The 22,412-nt window shown below is 33.8% G+C and overlaps 1 protein-coding gene across 5 annotated transcripts in view; it reads left to right on the forward strand.

Annotated features, from left to right (window-relative positions):
• Window positions 1-22,412, forward strand: part of ADGRA1 (adhesion G protein-coupled receptor A1) — a 277,156-nt gene that overhangs the window by 166,866 nt on the left and 87,878 nt on the right. Inside the window, exon 2 of one of the 5 annotated variants that reach the window (XM_050711790.1) lies at window positions 8,907-8,989. The exons of the other annotated variants lie outside the window; for them this stretch is intronic. Within the exon in view, the coding sequence (XP_050567747.1) occupies window positions 8,930-8,989 (60 nt within the window). The 5' untranslated portion in view covers window positions 8,907-8,929. The remainder of the gene's footprint in view (window positions 1-8,906; window positions 8,990-22,412) is intronic. 5 annotated transcript variants of the gene reach the window in all.

Genomic DNA, 22,412 nt, shown 5'->3' on the forward strand with positions numbered 1-22,412 from the left:
GTATTAAGTAAATGTCTAATGGGGAGTATATGTCAGAATATATGTACTTAATCTGAAATAAAGTGCATCTTACCCTTAGAGTTTAGCTTAATTCTATCAAATAACAAATGAAATCAAATGGCAGAATCGAGCTGCAGCATGAAGTTTTTCTCTACATTGCAATTCTTACAGTTTCTGTAAGGGAGAAAATTTCAATTTTTATTTTTATTTTTTTAATATCTGGAGTATCAGTGTGGACATAATTGAAAAATATGAAAACTAGCAGAGAATGCTAAAAGCTTTTGGTAGCTGACTATCTCCAGTAAATACTCAGAAAACCTACAGTGGTACTATTTGGGCCTAATTTACCATTGTATAATCCTAATGGAATCACCATGCCAAAAAAAAGAGTATGTATTAAGCTTGGTTAATGAGCTGTGAATTCCTCGAAATACCTTACCAGTGTGTTAGTATTAGAAATAAACTGATACTATTTTATTTCTTCATTTTTAAGTCTAAAAGGTGATTTTCTTAGTATTAGGCTCAAGTTTTCTTTAGTTTGTGTCAAACATAAATCATCAACATTTTAAAGCGAACGTAAGATATGCAGTAAGTATTGAGATGCTATAAGAATGAGCTGGCAACTGGTTGCTACTGATGGTTATCTGGACATCCTTCATAGATGGTACTGTTTTTATTCAGGCTTATTTTTGGATTGCTCCATGGTAGACGTCCCCTGACAATCCTCCTTCTCAAAATACACCATTATCACTAGGAAAAAGTAAGTTATCTAAATGTGATGATTTGGTTTCCAATATGTCTTCCAATTTCAGGAACATGTATTTACTTGGTATAGGCTACCATGTATTTGCTGACTTGTCAGTATCCCTGAATGTGGTAAAATAGGCTGCCCTCATAGTTCAGTCCAAATACTTAAAGATTTTAGTAATTAATAGCAATTGAGAATAAACCTCCTCTGAAATGAAAGGGATCTTCTGCAAGTGGGCTGTGAGAATCAAAAACAAAATATACCTTGTGTAGGCAAAAATGTGCAGATGTGTCATGTAAAGTTGTTATATAACCTGAAGAGTCAGGGAGAAGATGTTTATTCAGCTCAGTGAACAACTATTGGAGTGAGGTTCGCAACTTTAGGACACTAAATTAAACATCAGTGGAAGGAGGGAACAGACTACAGATTGCACGTACAGCCATGATGATGAAAACAAAGTACAAGAAAACACTTCTAGCAGTGTAAGGTATAATTTTAAGAACTATTTTTCTCACGTTGTTTAATTAATTTTGTTAGTACGTTCTCCTGTGAAAGCATAACGCACTGATTTGCAAAGAACTTCTACAGTTGAATTGGTGGGGGAAAACCTATGCCTATTTCTTCCTCCCTGAGTTTCAATGCATGCATGTGTGTGTTTATATACATACATTTTAAGTGCATTGAAAACGATGAAGTTCTGTGTTGCTGAATAGGATATTTCAGAAATAAGTTTGTAGTGGCACTTCACGCGTCATTTCTGCATTTCCCATTGAGCTCAGTTTAAGGGTTTTGTCTATATGCAGACACTGGGGAAAATTAATCTAAATGAATTTTGGAAGTGTTTAAGTGAAACTCTATGCAGGCACCCTTATCCAGAATCAAAGTAGATTTAATTCAGTTAAGCTTAACTGAATTAATTTCAAAATTAATTCAGCTAAATTGAACTAAGGCCACTTCAGCTGAAAATGAAGATAACAAACGGGTAAATACAGTTTATTAATTCACTTGAAATTGAGACTTTTGATCAAATTGTTCTAACTTTTCTTGAAATTCCCTTGCACACATTCTTAACAAATGCACTCTGTCCATATTTTGCCACAGTTTTTCCTGTGTGGCGTAAAAGGCACATCCTATACTACTTTTTACCACGGAGAATGACCTTGTCTTTGTTTGTTTAATCTTGAAACAGATATTTTTGTTCTCTCTTTTTCTCTGTTTCATCTTTCTATTGCATTCTGGCTGGGTATTTTTTTTTTCTTACACAATGCAGCAAGACTGACTCACTGACCTCTCATTATCCCAATAAGAAATAAAGTAGATAATTTTATCTGTGGAACTGCATATTGAAAAATGCTGTACTCTTTTAATTACTTGTCATTAGTAAAGCTCCAAAAGCTATGCTATAGCTGAAATGGATTTTTGCAAAATACAATATTCAGAACTCACTGGGAAGGTTTCAGGTCTAAAAACATGCTCAAGCTGATTTGCTTGATAACATCTTTGAGATTTCTTTGTCAAGTTTCATACTTTTATATAAAAGTAAATTTTTAGTAATTATTTTACAGTCCCTTGTACCCCTAAACAAAAATAAATAGAATGAACAAATAGGAGAATTATTAATTATTTTTTTAAGGTCTATGGGCAACACTGAACTGAAAATGCAGTAAGTGTAAATTTACTGGAGTTACATCATATAAGATGGTTGTGCAGCCATTCCAAGCAGAGTGCAGCATGTACATACAATTTAATAAAAACACGTGCTAACTCCTCAGATTTTATCTGTGTAGAGTAAACAAGCAGCTAATGAAGGAAAAATGCAGAGCTGAATGAAGGAAACCTTATCTGTGAGTAGTGTCAGGTACATCAAATTTTCATAAAGCTGTTAACAGCACATATCAAGATACCCGACTGCTTTACTCATATCTGTTTATATTTTCTTATAGTATTGGGTCATAAGTATTTCTTTTGTAGAACAAACCCCTTATAAACCTTTAGCAACAAGATAAATGTTTAGAGCTGATACAGTTAGACTCCTGTTGGTTGGAACAAATCCTGCTCCCTCCTACTTATTCACAGAAGGCTTTGCTGGCTATGTTTTATAAAGAGGCATAAATCTCATACAGTTTAAGAAGTGTCTGCATTTTCAGGTTTATTATACCTAACTATATTCAGACAAATTTGTTTGGAATTTGTTATATTCCCACAGGTTTTGACACTTGTAGAGTGGGAAGAGAGAGAAGTGAATCCACCAGTCTGTAGCTGTTACCCAATACTTGGCAAAGTACAGGACTGTTACTATAGGTAATCCTGCTTCTGTGATTATTGACATAGGTTGGACAGACCATCTTTCCTGATCAAGTTCCCAGAGTATTAGATAGACACAAGTCAATAGTAAGAGAATAATCTTTTACGAAGGAGTTACAGTCTTTTTTTAAGACCAGATGATCTATGAAATTTTTGTGCTCTGACATCAAGTCCCAATACCACCCTCTTTTTTTAAAAACCACTTCTCTCAATGGTCTGAATGTTCTTTTTTTTTTTTTTTTTTTTTTTTTAATAAGCTTTGGCTGTTTTTTATTATCAGGAAGTTCTAGGAATTACTTAGAACTTAAATCAGACCTTCCAAAGCTTTGCTCATGAGGAGTTTGCTTATCGATTAAGCAAGTCTAGAATAATCACTACAAATTGAGATAATTAGAACTGTTTTCACTTATTCCTCTTTCGCTACTTTTCAGTCTGTTCTATAACTATTCTATATCTGATTATATTTCATTGTCCTTTTCTATGATGTTTATTATGTCCTTTATTTAGGATTTAATTTTCCATTGATTCTGTTATCTCTAAAGAAAGATAATACATTTGAAACTAATCAGGTAATTTGCTTCTCTTTTGCAATAAAGTACTCATGTATAGCTTAGACTCATCCTTAATTCTTTTGGGCTAGTTTTGAATTTCTTCCTATCTCTTTTCTTGGCAAAAGACACTGTCAGGCATATCTTGCCCTTCAAACACGTATGATGCTTCTGCTCTGCAGATAAGATGACTACCATTCTCTAATAGGCAGGAACCTTATTGATACAGACAGTCCTGGTAAGAGTTGAATTCTACACCATGAAAGTGGAAATGTGTAATTAAAAAAAAAAAAAAAAAGTTGATTTACAACCATATAAAGACAGAATGTGATCTGTTCAGATACTCTGGTGTTATGTGGTTCTGCCTTATGCAGAGAAGTAATTGAAAAATCTGTGTTTTTTCCTGATATTTTTTTGAAATACAAAAAAGAAGTCTGGAAGGAGCTATATTTTTGGTAACAAAAAAAAAAAAAGATTGTTTTAACCGCCCAAAGTCGAAATTGTTATGAATGTGGGATTTTTACTTAAAATGTGAAATATTCTAGTGGGAATTTTAGACATGTTGAAAAATGTTAAAACTTTTGTTGATTTTTTTCAATGTTTTGTTGATTTGAATATTATTCTTATGAGTCTGAGCAAAATAAAATACAAATGTGATACTATACAAAATAGTAGGCAGACTGTATATCACCATTATACTTGGCAAATTAAAATGATGTCTGGATGGAAGAAAAAAACAGTTTGACTTTTTTCTTTGTATTAGGTGCTTGCTTAGCCTCAAAGAAAATAAAACATCATGTTGTCTGGTGCTTCTGATCTTGATTTTCAAAAAAACAAACAAAACCAAATCAACAAAAGAAAAAAACAGGAATTCAGGAAGCCTACATAATACTTAGTATCAATACTGCTTTTTTCTTTGTTTTAATACAATGTAAAACATAATTTATATTGTTGTGAACAAAAAATCTTCTCATAAGTTCCATTTTGCAGGTTACCCAACAGGACATACTGACAAAGGTCAATATAAGATTACTGACAAAACTTTAAAAATGTCAGCGACATACAAATCAGGTATTACAAGGAGTGAACTGTAACTTTGAGAGGAAGAATCAAATTAGTTCTGAACACAGCAATATCTTTATTAGCATTCTACTAAGCAATGTATGTCTGCTTTTAAAATTGTACACGCACTTGCTAATGCATGTAAAATATGCGAAGGTGTAAGTTTTAACTGGTTTTGTCAAGAGCTTTGAAAACAGATTGCTGAGATAAAAACTACTGCTGCTTAGAGGACACAAGGGAAATTTCCTGCTTCAAGAGGATGAGTCCATTTTACCTCTGGTAAATATATGGTAAACTTGGAGTAATGGAGATACTACCTAATTTTTCTTGACAAGTAACATGCATCATTTTTGGGGTGGGACAAGGAGGATTTTATTAGCTGTCTATGTTATAAGATAATGCTCTGTCAAAAAATTAAACATTGTTTAACAAGACTTCTGAAAATAGTTTCAGGTTAAAACCTGGCTTTTAATGAATAGGAAAGATTCCCAGTGTTTTCAGGGGAATAGGGTATCATCCTGTTTTTTCAAGCCCAGAGGATTAAATAATTCTTTGAGAGAAGCATGGTATAATCTCCTTCTAACAAAATAGTTGGAGGTTTTTACTGATGCTGCTCCAGCAAATTTATATAAAGAGTGACCTGTGGTCTCAGTATTGTGATTAATCATGCATGGCTAGTATTATGAGTTAAAATATGAATTCATGTTTTTGTACACCAGTAATAAATACAGCTAACCTGAATTTCACAGGAAGGACTCTACTGCATAGAAAGTAGGGGTTTCAGATGTTCTGGGAGAACTTCGAGAAGTAGGAAAAATACAAAAAGTCTATTTGAGAAATAAAATAATTTAAAAATGAAATGAGATTAACAACATCAAATTATGTCAAATTAACTTTAGCTTTCACGTTTGTTTATTTACCAAAAAAAGCAAGCATCATGAATTTTGACAGACCTCAAACTTCTAATGACCAAAGAAAACTGTTGTGAACTTCATCCTTTATATCTTTCATTAGTTCTCATTTAGGGAAGCTCTATTCCTTCTTTCCATGATCTTTCAAAAGTACTACCAAGAAAGTAATAACATAAGATTTTGAAATGGCACAGCTATAGTAAATTCTTTAAATTTTATTGAAATCTTTGCAGCAAATTTGGAAAGCCAGTCAAAATATTACCTTTATATATTAAAAGGTATATATATTAAAATATTAAAAAAGCAGCCATCAATTCACAAAACCGTAGAATGATTTGGGTTGGAGGGGACCTCAAAGACCATCCAGTTCCAACCTCCCTGCCACAGGCAGGGACACCTTCCACTAGACTAGCCTGCCCAAAGCCCTGTCCAACCTGGCTCTATCACTTCTAGGCTTAGGGCACCCACAACTTCTCTGGGCAACCTGTTCCAGTGCTTCACCACCCTCAGAGTAAAAAATTTCTTCCTAATATCTAATCTAAATCTCTCTTTTACTTTAAAACCATTACTCTTTTTCCCTGTCATGTGTGAAGTATTCATGTGTTTGTGTTTGCATCTCTGTTGTATTTTTGTTTTGAAAACACTAATAATTTTCTTCCAAGTTAAAGAAATTCATTGAATGATCATTAGACAGACTCCTTGGTGATCACCTCAATAACAACACAATCAGATAATAGGTAAAAATGATCCATATTACAGATTGAGCTGAAAGCTTTTGTATTATTGGATTTGCTCTAGAATCTTTTTACTCAGCAAATTTTTTTTAGTATTTAATCATGTGCAATATAAAGCATGCAAAAAATATCTCAGCAAATGCTCTATTAACTTTCCTAAACGCCCAAGTTACAAAATCTATTACTAGTAAAATAATAGAAGATGGATGAAACTTTACTCATTATATAACAGTTTTTTAATAACAACATACTTCAGTCTTAAATATTCAAATCAATCAAAATAAATGCGTTATTTTAACAAAGTGGGACAAAAATGCATTCACAGTGCATTTACTGTGCAATGAATTTACTAGAAAATTATCCTAAAAGCCCCCCAAACTTGCTAACAAGAATTAACCAATGTGTACAAGGATTCACAGTATAGTTGTGGTAAATGATTTTAATCAGTATTTGCTTATCTTTCTGCTTTTCTCTGACAAAGGTTAGTTCATATCAGACTAATAACTTTCAATTGCTAGATGTTCATGTGAGTCAGCCAAAGAGAAATATTAAACCTTTTATTTTCCTGATTAGCGCTAATGTGCGGGGGAAAATGACTCACTACCAACACTATAAATCACAAATCCTTTTCTTGGAAGGACTGAGATTAAGGAAGGTGTGCCCACTAGTGCTTGCTCTTGGTTTGTTTACATTGTTGACATTATCATGGAGAGCAAACAATAACTCTATGCTGGTGCTTTCTGCTTCACTTACTACCGCAGGATGTAGAAAATAGAGCTCTGTTGCGTCATTAATCTTGTTAGAACTACTGGCCTGACTTTTTCTTCTTTTTCTGAAACGTTCAATAGATCAAACTTAGGTGAAGAGGCTAGAATAATTATTTACTTGGTGTGCTGGTGCATTTTGTGCTGACATTATCAGGATCAAAGAGATTTAATATCAATAAGGCCAAGTGACGGACAAAATCATGTTACATAGTAAGATATAACCTCTCAAAGTCTCAATATTATTAATTATTATCAGAAAAAAAATCTAAGCCTTAGATATCCAGTTTTATAAGCAGTGTGATATTTATCACTGCCTTTTGTTTCTAGAAGTATCTGCTTTCGTGTACTAAAAATCCATGGACTCAGGTGTGAGCAGGCATTTTTATGAAATCATATACATCTAAGATGGTTTCATCCTGACTGGTGTCAGATGGCTGCTTTCAAGACTTACAGGAAAATTAGCCTGTACTAACAGAAAATAGGAGCTGAAAGTATTAAAATATGCTTATAGTTGTTAGCCTATAAATGATACATTGGAAGTGCTAGTTTCAAAAGTGGCGAATAATGGCTGTGCAAGTGAAATTGAAGTCTGTTCTCAGAAAAAAAAAAAAGAAAAAAAAACAACTGTCTTGATATAAATATCTTCCTTTTTGTTGCAGTTAGCATAGTTTTGATGAGAAATGTTTGCCCAATAAAAATTATAGTAAGCCCTACCTACTTTCAGAGGGTGAGCAGCTTGCAATCTCAGAGAACAGGAAATTTTACTGCTGCTCTTTCTTCCACAGTTTAAGATTACTTCCTTGTCTTTTGGAAAGCTCAAAACACACTTTTCCTTTCTAATGCTTCATGGTTTATCATACTAAATCAAGTCATAAGAAACACACCAGGATAAGGAAAGGATGAACCAGCAGTTACTTGTCTTATCTGCTTGAAGATATAAAATTTTCAACTTCTGTCTTAAAAGCCATTGGAAAAGAAAATAAATAAGTAGTCCCTTTTATCAAAATATATTTGATGGTCTGAAAGTACCATAAAGTGACATAACTTTGGGGGACTTTTTTTTTTTTTAATGTTTAAGTTCAGATGCAATTTTTTTCTTAGCATCTCATGGCAGCATCTATGTGCTTGTCAAAAAGAGAGGTTTAGTCTCCCTCTACGAGAAAAAGATTTGTAGATGTTACTAGTGAAAATGAGGGTTACATGGACTGAAAATGGTGTAAAGCTTTTGTCTGCCTACGGGTATACTGAACAGGGGAAAGCAGTGAAAACAATCTACATTTGTAGTATGATTTAGATTTTTATTACAGAACATATGTACATATATATGTGTGCACAAGACTGATTCTTGGAGAAAAGTCTATTCCTAAACTTTATTAGTTTTGTGCCCTGTGGTTCTAATACTGAACTCCAGTGACCTCACTAGTGACATTGCATTCCATTTCAGTATAGAAGACCTTATTTTAGGAAGGAGAAAGAAGTGCTGAAGTACTCTAGATCTTCTGGATCATCTGCTTTTGGCCAATGGAATAAATTATAGAATAAAAGTTTACCCTAATTTCATTTACCCTAACTTCATCAAAGCTTCATTCCAGGCTTTTAAAATATCTTAGCCTTCTTGACAGGGCTTAGGTTGTGGATGGTGGTTTGGTGTACTTTTTGTTGTTTGGTTAGTTTGTTTTGTCATGGACACTCTATCATTAGTTTCAGTCTGTTCTCTTCCTTTCGTGGTTGAATTTCAGTATTATCTATCCTACTTGCTAACAGGTCAGATTTTTCACCAGTTTTGAAATAAACAATTGGCTACTTTCATTTTGATGTTTAATGTCTTCCAGAACGGTGTAGATAATCTTTCTTGATGGTGAACCCATTTGGGCTCGTGTGCCACCTTTGTAACACTTCTAAGGCCATCACTGGGGTGAGTCTTCCAATGCTTTAATTTTGTTTTTTGACTGATTCTTCTTGCTGCTCGCAAAGCCACATTATAGAATAGCTTCCTTCAAAAGACAACTTCTTTCCACACTTCTTTAGCCCTATAGAAGTAGCAGAAATTCTTACTCTTCCACTGTTTCTTGGTTTGTTTGTGCTGTTAGCTCAAAGTATTACGGAGGGGACTGATGAATCTCCTCTCAGACTCCCTTTCTTACCCTGTATTCCACTGACCAGAAGTCATCTTCCTCGCTTATGAAATTTTGTGAATTTCAAGGTGTTGCACAGCATTTTGGGGAGGAGAGGGGAGGGGTAGAAGAGTCCAGGCAATATGATTGTATATATAGCAGATAGCAGAATTTGTTATCCTAATCTCTTCCTGGTGAAACTGAGTGACAGAGTTTAATAGTAACTGACTTTTCTTCCACCGTTCTATTTCACAAACCAAAGTTTTAATACACAGGTTGTTTGCTTGCCTTTCAGTAGAAATGGAAGAACGTACTAAAGAGAATTTGTTTCAGTCTTTATCATTTAGAAGCAAAACTGGGTAAATCTTGTTGATTTTTATTACTGAAAATTATGTCATCAGAGTATTGTGATGAATCTATATTTGGTAAAAATGGCTGATTTTTGATGAGTCACTGATGCATGTTCTATCATTAGTGACCTGCCTGAAACCTCTGAACTGAATTGCTCTCTACTTTTAATCATCAAACTGTAGTTGAATTTTTCCAGTCTCCCATAATTTTCTCAGATTAGAATGACTTGAAAGGAATTCTGTTTGCCTGTAATCATCTGTGCTACTATTTGAAAGAAACTGAAGTTTTATGTTGTTACATTTCAACTGCAGAAATGTTTGTCACAAAGTAATAGAAATTGAAATCATTTGCACATGTAAAGAACAACTGACAAAGCCTATGGGCAAGCTCCTAGATATTATGCATTTCCCACCACTGTCACTAAAATGCTTGAATTCTGACCTAAAGACTGAAATGGTGTTTTTTTTTTTATTTTTTTTTCAAATCCTTTTAATCCTTGTTTTTTGTTTTTGTTTTTCTGACAAGAGTGGTGGTATGGTTGCCAGATCTAATTGGGGTAATGTTTTAGTTCTATGTGGACAAATAAACAGTAAGAATTAAATAAATACATGTAAGGAAAACATGTAAGTGATTTTACATGGAACATAGGTTGAACAGGCTAGGTGATTAAGATGTTTGGTTTCTGCTATTAGCTAGATTCAGTCTGATATTAAAAATGTGAAAATTCCTGAATAATTAAATTTCTAGCAGACAGAGAAAGAGACAAATTCTTTCCTGAACTTCTGCTCCCTTGTTAAGGCAGCAATTTGCAAGAATAGCTGCTTACACTCTGAAAGCCCCATTTTTAATTGTAGTTATGGTCTCTAGAAATAGCGTTTTAAAGGTCAAAGTGCACTGGCATACAAAATTTAAATTAATGCCAAATTAATATCTTTTCAGATTAAATAAAAATATCAAAACTGGTAATATTTGAAATTACTTTCAGCTACATTGAAAAAAAGTTTTTTTTTTTTTTTTTTTTTTTTTATAAAAGATAGCAGTGACTGTCTTTTTTTCCAAACAACTTATATTTTTATTGCATTAAGCTTGTTTCCGTAACATTATACAACTTGAAGAATTTCAGTAGAATATAGCTCACTTTTTTGGTGAGAACATAACCACTAAGAAATAATCCTTCACACAGGCTTGCTGCTTGTTGTTTGTTTGTTTGTTTGTGTGGATTTTATTAAAAATCCAGCTGGCAGGTAAATAGGAAGGTAATGTACAAATTCCTCTTATAAGGCTAAGCAGTTTGCAGTAATTAAATATAATTCCTGAGCTTGTCCTCCACTGTAGCTACTGAACTTAATGAAATAATATATTGCAATTAATTTAAGTCTTTAATGTTTGTCGCCTTACTTGACACTCTGGTCATTAATTGTTTTGAATTATTTATCAAGAAAATCTGGCCAAAGAGGGAGAATATTTTCCTCTTTCTTTGGCACTTGTAAATCTTGATGCCTCTTATGAAAATAACTATCTTCAGGATCTGATCTTGGTTACAGAGATACCAAATCTAAACCTTTTTTAATGTATGTGATGAAAAAGCTCCTAGAAAAATAGCATTCAGGAATGCTGTTTGTTTTTTTGTTTGTTTGTTTGCTTGTTTGTTTGTTTTTCTCTAGAGAAATGATCTTCTTAAGACTTTAATCAGAAATCAGACCTCTCAAAACACCATAATTTCTTTAGTTTCTGACTTTTGACTCCTGTTTACCAACTTATTTGTCTGTAGTTAATTCCCTAAAGGTTGAGACCATCTGGTCTTTCAGTTTATTTAACTGTTTCTCAATTTTTGTGAGCCTTCAATTAAAACTGTCAGGCTCAAAGTTTATAACCATAATGATTTCTCAGACATCATTAATTTTAATGTTTCAAGAATCTGTCCCATTTTTGCTTTTGCTCTTATCTCCCACAGGAGTAAGAGCTTCCTTTCTTGCAGAATGTGCTTTAAAAGTGAATTAAAATTAAATCAGATAACTGAGGGGAAAAGTCATTGAGTCGCAATCTAAATCTTTATAATTTATTTTAAATTCTCATATATCAAATAGCTGTTTATGCATTTTTCTTGCTTTCATTTAACCTTCCATTAAACATAGGAATCATTGAATTTTGCCAATGGGCAAACTGCCTGTAGTGTTCATGGTGATTATACATAGTAAGTGAACATGCAATGGTACGTAAATTATTAAAACACTATGCAAGGGTTAACCAGATAGCCTCCCAGAGTTATTTAGAGACAAATAAGTGTTATTTATCACTCAATACACACACACACTTTTTAAAAATTTTTTTTTTTTAAATTGAGAAGATGAAGTCTGTTCGATCTGAAGAGGATGGACTTAAGAATTCAAGGGGTTCAAGTGTTTTCCAGTCAAGATTAAAGGAGATGATCAAGCAGAGAGAACATTATTCTTCCCTCCACTCCTCTGGTACTAAAGCTAAGACAAGGCTGTTTTTTTTTCTTTTTTTTTTTTCCCAGAATTCCTGCTTCAGAAATTTGAAAGAATGATGAGAATGATCATATGTTATCAAAAGACAGGAGATGTAATGTATAAGCAGCTTAAAAGTAGTTTATATAGTCATTATAGTCCTTACAAATCCCTTTCTCTATGTACAAACACTGACTTATGAACACTGATGTTATCTTCCACCTCTTTCTATAGGATTTGAATATTCAGTGTACATTCAATTAAACTTGCGCAACTTTTGCTCTGCTGGCAGGACTAGTTGACGTTTAGTTTTCTGGTGAGAGAGTGGAATCTTGAATATGGTTTTATGGATCATTTATGACATATACGTCACTATTGTTATTGGTTTAAAAAATAATAATACTTTACTAAAAATAATACTTTGGAGATCGTGGTCAGTGCATAAAAACTGAAGTTTGACATGGTCATGAAAGATTAATGTGTTTGTCTATATGGATCATGACTTCATAGTGATTATTTTAAATGCCCAGAACCAAGAACTAACATAGATGAAAGTGAAGTGTCTAGGTATCTGTGGTGGTTTGCTTGCATTTTTGTTTTAGGGTATAGGAAGCTTTAAATCATATCCTTTTAGAACATCGTATTGTACCACATGCAAAGGTATTTAGACTACCACATAATGTGAATCTTGGCTCACATCATCTGTTCCTCAAGTCCTTTTGCTGTCGTCCCAGTTCCTTTGATTTCCATTGCTGTGGCCTATGTCACAAGTTTATCCACAAAATGAACAAGATTCCAAGTGAATAAGGGATCTTTATTAAAGATCTCTGTACTTTTTCATGTGGTAGACTTGCAGTTCTGTCTGTAGGCTTTTCATTCCCAGGTGTCCCAGGCACCTTGAAGAAAGGTATATTGCTTTATTTATTATTATTATTATTATTATTATTATTATTATTATTATTATTTTAGAACTGTGAAACTCGTCTAAACTAGGACAAGTATATTTCATTTTTAGAAATGGACCTATGTGCTGAAATGTCAACTGAAAGGTATTTCACATATTAATATTAATGATTTTAGAAATAGTTTGCCTGGAGGAGGGCATCGGACTCACAATTTTAAGTATGTTAATCTGTATATAGCGTTATAAAAAGGAGGAGAATTCTAAAGAATATTCAGTTCTTCTTTTAAAACACTCCTTTTTATGAGAAGTAGAAGTGGTGTCAGAAATTTAGTAATCCACATTATGGACCTGTTGGTGCTGTTGTAATAGCCAGTCTTATTTCTTAAGAAATCAAGGAGGCACTCCCCTTTAGCTAAGATAAAGGTGATCTGCTGATTCACAGGGTAGATATGTATACTCTCCCATGGTGTCAGAGGTGGAGGGGACAGGGATTGTCGTTTGTGTGGGTCACCAGCAGAAAGAAAATTCTTGGCCCTTTTTCTCTGTTTTTAGTACTTGCTAAACAGGGAGAACTAATAAAGTAGAACCACAAAAAGCAGCTTTGTTTCTATTCCAAGTACTGCTTAGCTTTTATTACAAAGATGTAGTTATTTGTTCAGTATCAGTGCTTAGATACCAAGATACAGATTTTTTATTTTATTTTATTTTTTTTGACTTTGCATCATTACCAGTATTTGACTGTTAATATGATGTAAATTAGAAGTTGCCTTTTGGTTTTACAACAGGCTGGCTATTTTACTGCCCATGAAAATGTCCAGAACGGGAAGGAGCTCAAGAGTAAGAAGGAGCCTGTCTTTAAACTGTGTTTGTAAGACAGGCAGATAGTTACTGCATTTCTGTTGTTCAGTCCAGAAGACTCTCTTGTCCTGCAGATTCTTATTTTTGTTTCTTTATTTTTATGCTCATACAGTCAATTTCTGTAACTACAGCTGGACTAGAAAAAGGAAACCTTCTAAAAGGGGACCAAGTCATTTAAGTCTGCTACCCTGTCTTTAGGAAAAGAAAATCAGAGAATTCTCTGCAATGGCCATGAGACTTAGAGCAAGAGTAATCTATTACCATAAAGTGAAGCAGGTGAAAATAGGAAGGATTATCAAGTAATTCCAGTTGCATAATGTAGCCATGTTAATAATATCTCTGGTGTCTCTTCTGCCTTATGATGAGGAGGGTCAATCCTGGCTATACAAATATAGCCATATTCATCAAGCCTGTTTTATGTTTTCTTAAAACCCATGGTCAGATAAGTTAATTCATCATTTTATCTTTGGCAGGAAATTTAGTAGCAAAGTAGGCCTCCTATTTCTGTCTGATGTGTGCTGCTCATTGCTTTTGTATGTAGTATATTCAGATTGGAATAATTATAAACTGCTATTTATATTTATATTATATTAAATATTTTATATTTATACATAGTGTAAAGCTTTCTTCTGTGCATAAAATAAAATTGTAGTTAAAGCCATTTAAAGAAGACAAAGTTGCATCTTCTTTAATGAAATATTTTACTTCCTCAAGCTGAATCAGTTTGGCACATTAGTGCTTATATTTTTGTTTTTATTACTTTTAATCTAAAAGCCCAAGATATTCTTGGTGCTACTGGCTAAGTGATTCTTGTTTAGCAACATTAATGGTTTTCAAGAAATCTATTTTTCTCCTGTCTGTATTGTTGGTTTGCTCTGTCATAACAATTGCTTTTTAGTTCCTTATAAAGCCCTCTGCGTGACCTTTCTACAAGCACCTGTTGACTTTGTTGTGCTGTCTAAGCATAATTAATGACACTCCGCTAGTGGCAAGGGCTGAATGTTAATTTGTCATGGAAAGCCTGATAGAAGAGCTTTGCAATCCTTGTACTTTAACTTGAGTGCCACTGCAGCAGTACATTTATGTCTAAAATATAATTATTATTTCATGTTAAGCATCAGCTAAATAACATCCCAAATGAGTAAGACAGCATGGAATCCTGCCTTGTCAATTAGAAGTTACTGAAGTAATAATATTTGACATTAATACTATTGCAGACACATAAAAAAATATATGAAAACCAAGGTCACTTGCCCTAGGGATTTTAAATTAAAACATTTTCTGTAATGAGATCGATAGAGTATGTAGAATTCCCTGTACAAGATCTTGTTTCTTTGTAAGTTTTGAGAATCTTTAACTAAATTTTTAGATCTTTATCTCATGTATATTTTCGGTGATGTTTATCAGTTTACACCAGTGGAAGTTTCATTTGTAAAGACTGAAATGACAATCACTACATTTACGCTGTGTATTAAATGGTGTTTTATTCTTGGTTTGATTCCTAATTTAAACTGTTCACATTTCAATTTCAAAGAACTTTAGCCATAACCTACAACACAGTCTATACCAACTTTGAAACTTTGGGCAGGCATATATGTCAGAGACTAGTATTGTGTTCCAGCTCACCTCTAGTATGTATTTCAATCAGATTTCAGTCTGCATCCAACTCTGTTAGTTGGCTCAGTTGATTCCTGAGCTTTGGGGTAGGGAGAAAAAAAAAATGCAGGAATTCTCCCAGACCTTCCCAGAAAGGAAGAAATGGTGTTCTGTACAATTCCAACTTCCAGCTTCTGTCCTCCAACCAGAGACCAGGAAGATGGAGGAGGACTACATAACCACATGCATGGGCAGGTTTATGATAAGCCACCCTCAAAACAGGGTCATTGTTGTGATGGTCCTTTAGTTAGGATTTTTCCTTACTTTTCTACCGTGAATGTTTACCCTTGGACAAAACTTAGATCTCAGGTTTACTAGTATTCCTTTGCCACTTCACGCATTGTCGAATGTTTGTTGAGGTGCTAAAATCAAAATCTCAGTCGAGTTTTAAATTAAGGATTAGAACATAGCTGTAAATTAACAGGAATGTAATTATCTACAGCTATACAAGGACAGAGAAAATTAACACTGACTGCTAGGAATGACTGGATAGATAGTTCCCTGTTTACTTACAGTTAGTAACTAGATGTTGCTTGGAGGGTATTTCTCTGGCTTTCTGTTTTACAGGTGATAAATTATTTGTAGAATGTTAAATAAGCATTAGCTTTTTCAGTACTAAAATATATTTATTGCAATGCCATTGAATGTAATTTAAGGATATTTTACCACAAAAAGAATGCAATTTCTGTTCCCAGGAGTTTGCCTTGTTATGATTAGTAAAAGGCAACTGAATGTGCATCTACAAATCTTAGGCTGTTGGACTATTTAGATGACAAAATACATTACTACAAAAAAGATTGACAGAGTTGACTTGATTCTCCCATGTTGCGCCTTATTAAGCACTGTATCTCAATATTACAGACTTAATTAGCTGGAATCGTAGTTACATCACCTTCAATGGTGGGGATAATTGATGTGAGCTGAAGCTAGCCCAATAGTCTTGACCTTCAGTCAGTTATGTGAACAGTTTAGAACTTAAATGCATATTATATTTACCATCTTACTGAAGGTTCAAACTGATCAAGCCTCCCAAAGAAAGAGCTGCAGAAGTCAGACAGAGAAAGTCAAGTACAGGCATATGCATGCTTGACATGTAGCTACTACAAGTTGAACTTTCTCCTGAACTTTAAAAATCTATGTGAAATATTATTGACTGGGGCATGTCTCCCTATATCTTTAGAAGGAAAAAGTAGTAACAGGTTGTCAGTAAAAAGCTGAGTAAGACACATTTGTCTTTACTGTCATATTTTGAATATACCACCATTAATTATCTTCACAAAATTAAAGCTACCTGTTAGTTACTTTGCAGTTTCTGCGTATAGCTTCCATATCTGCATTTCCCTTGGAAGTGACTTGATGGATATAGTGCTTACATCTACATTCTTTACTGAATACAGTCCACAACACTGTAAACTACACACATGCCTGAGTGCAACAGCTGTAGTCTGGGCATGTTTTTCTGCACTGGAACTCGATGTGAAACAGCCTCATCTCTTTCACAACAGAATATTTTCTCCTGTTCCACTCCAGGTTTTTAGAAGTCATGAGCTACACACATACTATGGGAGGAGGTAGGTCTTCTATGTGGCCTTTGCTCATTTCCTCGTATAGGATACAACCCCTGCATTTCAAAGGCCCCTCTGTAAAGATATGATATTTGGGTTGTATAAGTATCATCCTTAACTAAACCAATTCTGAACCTAGGATACTTTGGTAAAGAATAAAGAACATACAAATAGCCCATACTAAAGATTAATCAATTCTTTATTTAGTCTCTGGCAGTAGCTAACAATAAATGCTTAGGGAAGAGTGTCAGAAGAGGACTAGACTGAAGAAATAGTGTCCCAGAACACTTTTCCAGACTCCATCATTTTGCAGCTCTGGGATTTCCTGTGCAATCTTGACTAGGGGAATATCTTATAATGAATTATTATTAGAGGCTCTCTTCTTGGAGAATAAGACAGAATTGTGACTTAGGATAAACTGTTTTAAACATCAGGTTGATCATGGGTTTGGTGTTTAACTGTCAGAAATGTTTTTATACTTTTTTGTACTGATGACAACTCAGCTAGAAAAGCTAGAGCACTGGACTTCAAGGGCATTCAAAGGCTAAATCTGTCTTCATGTTTGTGTTGTGGTAAATTACATCTGAGGAACTTTTTCAGAATAGAAAATGAAGAGATTTCTGAAAGTCTTACTGTTACTAATGAAAATTACAGCACTTTCAGTATTGCATAGTGCATATTCTGCCAAAACGGTGTACTTAAGATCCCAGCAGGTATTCAGCATTTTGTGTGATCTGATGCACTTCGCTGAAAGACTTGTCTGTAAATAGTCATGACGGAACTGTGTCAAAGAAGCTGCCTCTTATGGTCTTACTTTTTCTTCTTTTAGGACCTAAAGAAAGCTTGTAATGTTTCTGTATTGAGAAATTAATTTAATAATTAATAATATCACTGAAATATTAATTGGAAATAATTGTGCAATTCTAGCAGGCCCCAGAAATGATGACTTAATATGAGTAGCTAAAAATAGTCTTTCCAATACTGCAAAATAGCTGCAGTGGCTTTGAAGTTACTAAGCTTACGCTACACTTATAAAGGCAAGGTAAAATTTCAGTCATACTGTTTCCTGAGTCCTGCAAAAATTGTCTTGCTTTTGTGTAACTCTCATAGATAATTTTAACTTAAGGCTTAAATATATATATATATATTTATGAAAGTATGATATTAGCAAAAGTGTTAATGCTTAATCTTGACCATTCACAAATAGGTGCTTTAATAGCTTTTGACTGTAAGAAATACAGCTGTCATGATCAGTCATAGGTGAAAGCTGTCATTTGCTCCATTGATATTTCATTGTGATTTGCTGACAGCTATGATGACTTACTCGTTCTGATAATCTGACTGTTTTTTGGGGGGTATCTTTTCAGAGAAACTATAAGATCATGCTAGAGCTCACTCTCATAAGAACAGGAAATGGAATACATAGGCCCAGATATCAACATGACTATCTGATCTCATGAGAAATTAACTCAGATGCTGTGTGGAAGCATCACATACACAATTCTATGTGATCCTTCAGGTTCAAGTACCTAACCAGTGATTTTCAATCCTTTTGGTTCCTGGAACATTAGTATATTTTCACTGATGCTATAGACCGTCTTAAAACTATGTGGTATTCAGTATCAAATAATTTATTTTTCTTAGCACTTTCTTTATAGACCTCTTAGAATTACTCCACAGATTCACAGATACCCATGGTTTGTGTGTTGAAATCTGTTGACTAAATAGTCATAATATAATTCATCAGCTAACCATATAATGAAACTTAGACTATTGGCTTTTTGTCTGTGAAGAAGGCTCAGATAAGAGGCAAAATTAGCTCTCTATATTTTATTTCATTTGGACTAGCAGGTCCAATATCTTTTCTTTTTTAACATGTCAGCATTTATATGCTCGCCATACTTTTAGGTAGAGTGCTTTTATTTCTCTAGCTTGCCTCTTATAAAAGTGAAATGTTTTGTATCAAATAGATGGTTACTTCAACATATCATAAAACATGATTGCTTTTCTATAAAAATGGGCGAAACTCTTCTTTATATCTTTTGACAAATTCATTTTACAAGCAACTACAAAATACAGTGTTTCACTCTGGTAGGCCATAAGTTGTATATATTAAGTTACAATGCCCTGACAGTGGTCTTCCATATCCAGGAAGAGAAAGTGTCCTAGCAACCAATATATAAAACTCTTCCCCACAGATTTTTACTAGAAATTGTACTTGTAGCAGTAGAGCCTCAGTCTTCTCTGTCATCTTCTGAATCTTCTAAAGAGTATTTAAAAGGGAAGCAAAAACAAGCAAACACAAATAGTTCTCTAGAATATAAAGACTGCAAATAGATCCCTGGAAGTGTTTGAGGCCAGGTTAGATGAGGCTTTGAGCAACCTGATTTAGTGGGAGGTGTCCCTGTCCATGGCAGGGGGGTTGGAACTAGATGATCTTTAAGGTCCCTTCCAACCTAAATCATTTTATGATTTATGAAAAATTTATAATTATTTACATAATTTATTATGTAAATTGCATTTATACATTAAAAAAGAGAAATGTTTCTCAGTGTTAGCCCCCCAAAAAAAATAAAGACTTCCCCCCTTGTGGCCTCCCATATTGTTAGTGTTTATGCAACAACTTTGTGCCATTCAGTTTTTCCCACAGAATCAGATATTTCTTCTGGCACTGATATGGTTATGCTATCATTGTCCTGTGATGACTTTTTTCTGTATTGTTAAATCCACTTTGTTGCTGTTGTGTTGTTATTGTTTTGTTTGTTTGGTTGGTTGGTTTGTTTGTTTTCAATTCCAAGAGCTCTTATTGAGAGAGAATTTCATTTGGCCCACTGCATCTTTGATTTGGTGCCTGGGGATGCAATGGTAAATACTGGAGTTTCATTCTTCCTGTGTGCCTCATATTTTCAGGGTAAAAACAGAGAGGAGAGAAGGTTGATGAACTCTGAGAAATTTTGGCATGTTTATAAATTGATTTAAGTTAATATGTATAATCTTTTCTAAGGCAGTTTCTTTGAAAGTTCTTTGACATCCGTTCGCACTGCTGATGAATTTCCAACTATGAGATCCTTATGGTATGAAGAGAATATAGTTTGAGCTGAAGATTTGTTAAAATGTATCCTAACTGCCAAATCCTGTTGCTGTTGTAGTGTCTTCTCAATTATCATTTGCTTGTGTGTTATCTCAAGTTAAGTAACCTATTTCTGTAATCCATTGCATTTTTGGTAGCATGTGAATTGCCATCTCTACAGTGGAACTCTCCTTAATCACAGACTTGCTTGTTAACTAGCACAGAGTGACTATGTCTTAGCAATATCTAGGTTTTCTGCTGCATTGTTCATAAGTATCTACACCTTCAGAAGAACTTTGTGCTTCTCAGTACATTTTTTTCTTAAATTTACATATACATACACACATGCACACAAACATGCAGTTTGGATTTACTGCCTCTGTGCATAAAGAAACGTGGAATGAAATTTGCACCAAAGCTAAATATGTTACAAGGACCCAGAGGAAAAATAGTTTTTTTTTTTTTTTTTTTTTCAGCTGAACTAAACAAACAAAAAGTTCTGTAATTCCAGATCAGAAAAGCATGGAGATGCCTTAGGACAACTCAGAAGGCTTAAAAGATGACCCCTGTCTGGAACATAACCAAACCCACCCTTCTAATCAAAGAACCAAGCAACAATTTTTAGAGGTTAAGGACTGAAAATGTAGATAGTGTACAGCTAATCCTGCCGAGATATTTCCAAGAATAAACAAAGATCCTTTCTGAGAGCATAGCATGTTAAAAATGCTCCTTACATGACTAATAATAATAATAAACTAATGGAATAAAAAGCCATCCTATAAAAAGGTAGTATTTTAGCTTTTAGTAAATGTGCTTTGCAATGAAGGAACTGTAAAGTTTCTAAAATAAAATTTATTTACCTGATGTGCAGAAGTGGCTGATTAGAGTATTTATTACCTTGTAATAATAATAATATGGTTTAATTCCCTGTTATCTCTTCCTTGAGTAATGTGTAGTCAGAAAGAGAGGTCTAGACTAATTTGTGTTAAGTGAGACACAGCTGCAAGACTGTAAAATGTAACTACGATATTTTACAGGTAATACACAAAGTTGATATTAATAAAAGTGTCTTAATTAGAACTGTCTGAATTGTAAGTTCTATTGAAAATGCTCAAGTTTTTGCAAAGTAACTAAATGCAATAAATCATTTTCCCACGTCCAGGCAAGACAATTATATGGAACATGTCTCTTAAAACATTAAGATACTCTTAAGAGCCATAAAAGATGTATTAAAATATCAAAACAGAATCCATAAGATGTAATCTTTTGCTTCTAATTGTTAGTTTTCTGTCCTGGTACACAGACATAGACATAATTGCAGCTGAGATGGATTGCATTTGTTTTTGGACAGGATGGAGACTTTATGGAGAGAGTACCAGTAGTTTCACTGGTAAAGGAGAGACCTTGTCATGGCACAGAGTTTTTTCAAGCAGCAGAGGGATAGCTATAGAATGAAAAGCCTGTTTTTGTTCCAAGTTGTGGTTTCTACTCTGTGTTTTATCACTTGGCTAACTTTTGAAAATTAAATTAATGCTTTTCATGTAAATCTGAGTGCTTCAGGTGAAAATGGGGAGAGCTCTTGAAATCATCATATTATCTAATAAACCTAAATACAATCAAAGCGTTTTTAATGTCTGAACTTGACAGATTCCCTTTCACATTCTCTTAAAGGATGATCTTCAACAAATTTTAACAAAATCTGACAAAGGAGTTACATTTAAATTCCAGGCATATGGTTTATTTAGGCTTTAAAGATGAAAAGTGTTTAGAATGTTGGTGTCTTCTATGCAATATCTAAATCATTCATGGCAATATAGAAGAGTGACTTGCTCAACCAGGCGTTTTTGAATGCAGGGGGAAATGTTTTCTGTTGTAATCTCATGTCAAAACCTGCTTTTTGCAGTCCTTATTTCCAATGTGTGTGTGCTTATCTTTCAGCACTGTCAGCTAGACTATATTTCCCTTGCTGAGTTAAGATGCATCACAAATATTTCTTTCTTCTTATCCACTAGGTTCATTACTCTGACAAAAAAAAAAAAAAACAAAAAAAACCTGGTTGGTTTAATAGGATTTGTTCTTGACTGATCTTACTATTCCCAGGTGCTTAGAAATTGATTTTTGAATTATTTGTTCTAGTAAATTTTCAGATATCCCAATTTAATCAACTAGTCTGTAAATTCCCAGACACTTTTTCCCCTTCCTTTATATGTAAGTATTAGTTTTGCTGCCCCTCTTCCATATTCCCTCTTCCGTTTTAACAGCTGAAGGTTCTTTTTCAATTGGTAATTTAAGAGAAGTGTCATCACATTCTTGCTGAATTAAAAATCTAAATATTTCACTCTTTCCCTTTTT

The sequence above is a fragment of the Cygnus atratus genome, chromosome 7 (assembly GCF_013377495.2).
Source record: "Cygnus atratus isolate AKBS03 ecotype Queensland, Australia chromosome 7, CAtr_DNAZoo_HiC_assembly, whole genome shotgun sequence".
NCBI classification, from domain to species: domain Eukaryota; kingdom Metazoa; phylum Chordata; class Aves; order Anseriformes; family Anatidae; genus Cygnus; species Cygnus atratus.